The sequence below is a fragment of the Nicotiana attenuata genome, unplaced genomic scaffold, assembly GCF_001879085.1.
Source record: "Nicotiana attenuata strain UT unplaced genomic scaffold, NIATTr2, whole genome shotgun sequence".
NCBI lineage: Eukaryota > Viridiplantae > Streptophyta > Magnoliopsida > Solanales > Solanaceae > Nicotiana > Nicotiana attenuata.
In genome coordinates, this window is record NW_017671595.1 from 265,631 (window position 1) to 273,463 (window position 7,833).

The 7,833-nt window shown below is 44.1% G+C and overlaps 1 protein-coding gene across 1 annotated transcript; it reads left to right on the plus strand.

Moving 5' to 3' along the window:
* The first annotated feature begins 1,499 nt into the window (after positions 1-1,499).
* Positions 1,500-1,921, plus strand: LOC109209193. Its single transcript, XM_019372410.1, has 2 exons — positions 1,500-1,630; positions 1,702-1,921. The coding sequence occupies exons 1-2, from the start codon at positions 1,500-1,502 to the stop codon at positions 1,919-1,921; spliced, it is 351 nt and encodes a 116-aa protein (XP_019227955.1).
* The last annotated feature ends 5,912 nt before the right edge of the window (positions 1,922-7,833 follow it).

Here is a 7,833-nt window from a genome sequence, read left to right on the forward strand (position 1 = left end):
ATAGGCGGTTCATCAAGGATTTTTACAAAATTGCAAATCCTATGTGCAAGCTCCTTGAGAAAGACGCCAAATTTATGTTTGATGAGAAATGCCTCAAAGCCTTTGAGGAATTGAAGCTAAGGATCACCACGGCACCTATTATTGTCGCACCCGATTGGTCTCTTCCTTTCGAGCTCATGTGTGACGCTAGTGGTGTAGCTATTGGAGCAATGCTTGGCCAACGTCACAACAAGGTTCTCCACCCGGTCTATTATGCTAGCAAGACACTCAATGGGGCGCAAATGAATTACACGGTAACCGAGCAAGAGCTTCTTGCCATTGTTTATGCCTTTGAGAAGTTCCGAGCTTATTTGTTGGGATCCAAGGTGATAGTGTACACGGATCATGCTGCTCTTCGCTACCTTATGGCAAAGAAGGATGCAAAGCCACGGTTGATTCGATGGGTGTTATTGTTGCAAGAGTTTGACTTCGAGGTCAAGGATCGCAAGGGAACTCAAAATCAAGTGGCGGATCACTTATCAAGGCTTGAGGAAGCCGGGAGACCAAAGGGAGATCTTGAGATCAATGATGCATTCCCGGATGAACATATCTTGGCACTTTCTAGCACTTTTGCTCCTTGGTACGCCGATATTACTAACTATTTGGTGAGTGACCTTATTCCGGAGGGTTTGGAATCCTATCAAAAGAAGAAGTTCTTGAGAGATTGTCGGCAATATTATTGGGAAGAGCCATACTTGTTCCGTCTTTATGCCGACAACATCATCCGAAGATGTGTTCCAGAAGAAGAAGTTATGCCTATTCTAAAAGCATGCCATGACTCGCCGGTTGGGGGTCATCATGGGGGAAATCGAACGGCAGCCAAAGTACTTGAATGTGGTTACTATTGGCCGACAATCTATCATGATGCCAATCAATTGGTCAAGGCTTGTTACCAATGTCAAAGGCAAGGATCAATCTCCAAGAGGCATGAAATGCCTATGAACTTTGTGATGGAGATAGAAATCTTCGATGTGTGGGGAATTGACTTTATGGGTCCATTTGTGAGCTCTTGTGGGATGAAATACATCTTGGTAGCTGTGGACTATGTTTCCAAATGGGTTGAAGCAATTGCTTTGCCTAACAATGAAGCAAGAAGTGTGACTGCATTCTTGAAGAAAAACATATTCACTCGGTTTGACACTCCTAGGGCCATTCTAATTGATGGTGGGTCTCATTTTTGTAACAAGGCTTTTACGGGGCTACTAGAAAAGTATAGCGTCAAGCACAAGGTGGCCACACCTTATCATCCCCAATCTAGTGGTCAAGTTGAGGTTTACAATCGGGAGATCAAGAGCATTCTAGAAAAAACTATTAATGCAAACAGGACAGACTAGTCGACGAAGCTAGATGACGCATTGTGGGCATACCGCACGGCGCACAAGACTCATATTGGTACTTCTCCATATCGGTTAGTCTTCGAAAAAGCTTGTCATCTACCTGTAGAATTGGAACACAAAGCCATGTGGGCTCTGAAAAGGTTGAACTTGGATTGGGCTGAAGCTGCAAATTTGAGGTTGACACAACTCAATGAAATGGAGGAATTCCGTTTCCATGCATATGAAAGTGCAGCTTTGTATAAGGAAAGGATGAAGTTCGTCCACAACAAGAAGATCTTGAAAGGGAGTTCAAGTCGGGTGACTTGGTCTTGCTCTTTAACTCCAGGCTCAAATTGTTTCCGGGCAAGCTAAAATCCAAATGGTTCGGTCCGTTCAAAGTGGTGAACGTCTCTCCTTATGGAGCTGTGGAACTGGCATCGGAAGATGGGTCCCGGACTTTCAAGGTAAATGGCCAACACATCAAGCATTACCTGGGCACAGATGGAGAAAAACATTTGGTGGAGCAGCTGGCTTTAAAAGATGGTCCGTGTCCGACCATTGAGTGAATCCAAAGGAACATCAACTTCGTCATGCTGCGACGTTAAATCAAGCGCTTCATGGGAGGTAACCCATGTGTGGTAACACTCTTTTATTCTTTGAATTTTTAATTTTTGATAGATAGATTTACTTGAGCAATTTAAAGTGTGTGTTAGAGTGCAGGGGGTTCGAAAGATCACAACACATGGTGGGACTGCATGAGAAAGGTAAGAAAAATAGATGTGTGAAGTTTGCTGCAAAAATGCGGTCGCATTTTAACTATGCGGACCGCATTTTGGTCGCACACCCAAGCAGTGAGTTTGGCTAAAATTGTTTGTCAGAATGCGATGGGGTTGTGCACTATGCAGACCGCATTTCACTTATGCGACCGCATTGTGCACCGCATTTATGACTCTTCGGCATCTCATTTGAACCTACCGCATAACACATATGCGGTCGCACTGTGTGTTATGCGGTGCCCTACAAATCGCAAAGTCAACAGGTATGTGGCCGCATTCTCTCATCTCTAACTCACTCAAAACAAAACAAAAACAAAAAAAAAGTAAAAAAAACGAACAGGGAAGCAAACAACGGGGGCTAACACACACGGCTAGGAATCGAATCGTTCAAGAGACCAAATCTCATCTCTGTAGTGTGTACACTAAGCCTCGCTGGTATGTACCCTTTTTCCCAATCTTCTTGTTCAAGATTCCTTGTTGTGTGCTCGTTGATTCTCGTGCGTACCGTTCTAAAAAAAATGTGTGATTATATGTTGCTTTGTATAGTTATTTCTTTTTCGTAGCATAGTCATTCTGGGTTGGAAATCTATCAGGGGTAATGGGTAGAAGGAAATAGGTCCGCCATTGTTGAGTTGATTGCTTGAATCTCGAAGAAGAAGGCATATGCGGCCCGCAAAGTCAAAATGCGGTCCGCATTTTGGCCGCAAAACTTAACCCTAGATCTTCCGATGAAGATGGTGAAATGCAGTAACTTTGCGATCGCAAAGCTACCGCAGAGTGCCACAGACCACCCAGTTAGGAGCCATGCATTTTGCGGTTGTTCTGCGATCGCATTCCCCACTTTGCGGTGGAGTCTGCGATCGCATTTTGTGATGTATGTTATGGGTAAGTCAATTCTGCGATGGCTATGCGGTTCGCATAGTGGTTATGCGACCGCATAACCCACCGCAGACTGAGTTCCACTGAGACTAACAGATTTGCGACGATTCTGCGGTCCGCATTGTGGTTTTGCGACCGCAGATCATGTTGCATTTCGAGTTTTTCCTTTAAATTCTTCTGTTCTTTCTCAGTATTGCTAATGTTGTCACTCATAATTCACCGTTGTGCAGATATGGCTCCAAAGAAACACTCATCCTCTGCATCAAAGAGGGTTTCCTCCAGTCGCCAGGCATCACAAGCAAAACGTTCACGGACGGAAGAAAATGTGCTAAGCCCCTCCCAGTATGAAGAAGAGGAGGTCAGGCCCTCAGTTAATTTGGAGGCTGAAGAAAGAAGGAAACGTGGAGAAGACTTCCACCTCCGATTTGGGGTTGAGGGGTCCAGGGAACTATACAGAGAAGGGCTCACCAAGCGCAAAATCCTGGCCGAAAAACAATTGAGCTTGAACGGGCTGAAAGACCAGTACCCCCACATCCTGGAGAACATAAAAGCACGGAGATGGGAGTGCTTCACTGAGCCACCCACTGAGTACAATGAAACCCTTGTGCGGGAATTTTATGCATCATATGGAGCTTCTAGGACAGCGCACCACAAACGCAACAGAATCTTTGTTGACACTGTCCTTGTTCGGGGGCAGAGTGTGTTTTGCAACAGTGACGCCATAAATGAATTGTATATCCCTGGCTGGAGAGCGGGCACAGCTGAGTACGATGCTAAATTTGCAAATAGGGAGAATGAGCGTGGGTGGATTGCTTCGGTGATAGCAAAGGGGACCCCTGCTTGGATAAACCCTCGGCACAAGATATACAAGGAAGATCTCACGAGAGAGGGTCGCTACTGGCTCAGTTTTGTTACTTCTCGATTGGTACCAACTCGGAATGAAACTGAAATAGCCATTGAGAAGGCTCTTCTCATTGCATGTATCATGACGGGTATCAAGATAGATGTTGGAGCTCTGATTTTCCAAGAAATAGGGATCCGGGCAAAGCAGCAGGCCACTTCACTTCCTTTCCCTTGCCTGATCACAGCTCTCTGTAAAGCTGTGAAAGTTCCTCTCATGCCACACTATGACAAAACCGGGAAGGAGACGAGGGACATTGATATCACACGTATTAGTGATGCTGCTACCCCACCACAGGTTCAGGCTCAGGATCCGATTGATGTAGAGCACTCCGACCCCCAGACTCCGTTGACTCCTCAGGTTACAGTGGCCTCCACTTCTGCTTCCGAGCCTACCTCTCAGTCCACCACTGTTCAGACTTCTGTTGCCATTCCAGCCGTCTCGAAGCTTGGTCTCCTGGCTCAGCATGCCAATGCCAAGGTAGACCAGCTCTTGAAGACCTTGCCCAATCTCATCAAACAAGCCCTTACTCCTATGCAATCCTCAGTGACAGCTCTCCAAAAACAACAATTAGTGTATGGGGATCGTTTGCAGCAACTTGAGTTGAGGGTGGAGAAGATAGAGCGGGGTGAAGTTAGTGGGTTGCCTGGCCTCAAGGAGGAGGTTGCTTCTATGAAGACCGAGCTCCACAAGATGCAGAACTTGGAGTTCGATCTATCATCCCTCCTCCCCACAGATGGTGGTCAGGTTACAGGCACAGCAGCTCCGGACTTGGGCCTTGACTTCTCTGCACTTATGACTGATGGTGCCCCTCCTACAGCCGGGACTTCCCAACCTCCAGCTCCTCCTGTACGCATTGACATTCCTGATGAGGAGGTTTCCGGACGATCTACTGAGTCTGAGGATGAGGAGGCAGATGAGGGTGAGGAGGAGGAAAGTTCATGGTCCTCGGAGGATGATGGCCCTCAGGAGAAGGGCAAGCAGGTTGTGGTTCCTACAAGTGAGGAGGTGGAGCAAGCAGAACTTCAGACAGCAATTGAACATTCGCTAGCAGATTTGGCCGCCCCTGCAGATTCATCGGCCACTCAGCCATCAGTGGGCGAGGCTAGCAGCTCACAGGTCCCAGCTCCAGCTCCAGTTCTTGACCAGCCAGAGATCCCTACTGCAGTCGAGGTCCCTCCTCAGACCGAGCTCTCATCGGTCCCAGCTTCAGCATCGGAGAGTGACCCCGCCATCACTGAGCAGGCTACTGACTCCCATAGTGCTTAGTGCGCCTCAGGGAGCCCCTTACACTCTATGCTTTTGCTTTTGATGCATTGGGGACAATGCATGTTGTTAAGTTGGGGGTGGTGGTAGCCTTGTTAGTACTGTTGTGACATTGGTACTTTTGTGACATTAGCAACTGTTGGACATATGTGTATGTTGTGTTCTGTGTATGTTAGTATGGTTTCTGTACAGAAACTGTGTTGTGTAGTTTGTGATCATGTTTATATTAGTGTTTTTGTGATTTCAATGCATAAGTTATGGTACCCTTGTGAATATGATACCCTTATGCATGTAAAAAAAAATAGATAGTCATTCATCTTTAGTAATTAGCAATGAATTCCCCTTGGTTTTTCTTCGCCGGGTTCTTTTCCAAGGGTGTAATAGTAGAACCAGGACAGTAGAATGAAACATCTTGACCTGTTTGGTGTAATTGTCTAGTCTCAAGCATGTGTGTCTGTATATAGCATATACCCTTCTAGAGAAAGATATCAACTGTGTGAACTTGAGGCTCGCTCTGTGACTCTATGTCTACCTAGAGTTATACTTGTACATATGATGAAAGCTTTGAGTTGCCAAGTGTTGACTCGAGGGCTTCAAACTATGTGAGCCAAACAGTTCGTGTGCCATGTGTGTGAGTTCTTTGTGTAAATATTTCTTGTGTTTGCTTCTGCCATCTAGAACTTGCCCGGTTGGTTTTTCGATGCTTATAATAATTACACTTGGTTGGAGAGATGACCTTAGGCAGTCTTTGTGATCTTTCAAGCCAGTTAGCCTTTCAAGCCACCCATTGTGCAGTTAATATCCTTAGTCACCCCATTTGAGCCTTTAACCTTTTCTTTGGCTACCTCATTACAAACCTTTCCCTTTTTGTAAAATAAAAAAATATTCCTCTGTTGAACCCGACCCTCCTTGAACATTGAGAATGAGGCTAAAAGCCTAAGTTGGGGGTGTGATGTCAAAATGGAAATTGGTAAGGTTGTACATTGAGTGTAGTATCTTATACCTCAAAGTGTTTGTGCTAAACTATTCAAGCTCCAAAAAGAAAAACGAAAAAAAAAAGAGAAAAAGAGAAATATTTGTATGTATATAAATTATGGAGCCTTGAAGAAAATTAGAGAGGTATTTAAGGTGGTTCAACATTAGGAACTAGATGCCAACGAGGCATCGTGGTTTGAAAAGAAACATAGTGCAAAAGAATGAAAAATGTGAGTAGTGTTCAAGGAGGGTGAAGCCACTTGTATCCAAATGCTTATCCTACCCTTCCCTAAACCTACATTAAAAGCTTAAAAAGTCCTTATGGGATCTCCAACCGAGCGTTCTTAGAATAAAGCGATGAATTAAAATAAGGGCAAGCCTATGGTATGGTATGTTGAAACACTTGAAACTCTTTTCTGAGAGTGAGTGTCTTTGTGAATTCGTCCCTTTTTTTTGTCGTCATTGTACATATTGTGATTTTGGGACTTTCTTTCTAGTGAAGGCACATGAACTGTAAGGTTGAATATAAGTTGAGCTTTTGAGTCAAATGCAAGTGCACTCAGCTGAGGGTAGCACTTTGACACATTGTCTGAGGCTCAAAGTTCACAGGTTGATTAGTTTTTCCTTGTACATAGTGATGGTTCAGGAAAGATAAAGCAATTGAAGATGCATGCTTGAAATACTAACAACTAACACCACCCATGGTCACTATTGTTTCATGTTTTGTAGATAGAGTCTAGAATAGGTTAGTGTTGTTTTAGTTGCTTGAGGACAAGCAAGAGTTTAAGTTGGGGGTGTTGATGCGCCGGAGAATTTTGGCACATTTCAATACTAATTGCTTAGATTTTAGCTTATTTTAGATGCAATTATCTCCTTCATTTATGTAATTTTAGTGTTTTTGCAGTGCATGAGGTTTAAGGACCCAAGAGCATGGAAATGAAAGCAAAAAGTTACAAAAGACAAGAAAAGAGCAAAAAGGCATCGCAAAGGAATATATGCGGTCGCAAAATGACAATGCGGACCGCATAATTGACACTGACATCGCAGATCAACAACAGAATCCTGAGCAAAATTCAACGTCAAGAATGCGGTCTATTTTGCGATCGCATAACTTGTTTGCGAGAAACAAAATAGACCGCAAACCAACCACGAAGGCTGCTGAATGAAGAAAGTGCGATGAAAAATGCGACCGCATTTCTACAATGCGGATCGCATAACATGTATGCGGTGAAGGCCTGGAAATTAGGGTTTCAATCTGCGATGAGGACGTCCAAAATGCGGACCGCATGTGCTCTTTGCGACAGAAATGCGGTCGCATATCTGACCTGCAAGGGCATTTTTGTCTGTTTTCTGTCCCGATTTTCAGTACACTATAAATAGATTTATGGGGTTTTTGTGGGCTCATCTTGTCTGGTTTTTGAGCTACATTCAAAGACTTGAATATCCTTTACTTTTGGGAATCTTTTGGGTCAAGAATCTTCACTTTGTAAGCTTTATGGCATTTAATATTCTCTTGTCTTTGTATTTTAGTATGAGTAGCTAACTTTAAATACTAAGGTTGTGGACCCTATGGGTGTTATGTTAATGGGTGTTTAACATTGAATATATACATAATGGTTGGTTGATATTTATTTACTTCTCATTCTTCATTTATTGTTGGTGGTTGCAAACATTAACAAGT

Coding starts and splice junctions, on each gene's coding strand:
- LOC109209193 (XM_019372410.1), top strand. CDS start 1,500: ATGTGGGCTCTGAAAAGGTTGAACTTGGATTGGGCTGAAGCTGCAAAT. Junction 1,631..1,701: donor TTGTATAAGGAAAGGATGAA/GTTCGTCCACAA, acceptor CTTTAACTCCAG/GCTCAAATTGTTTCCGGGCA.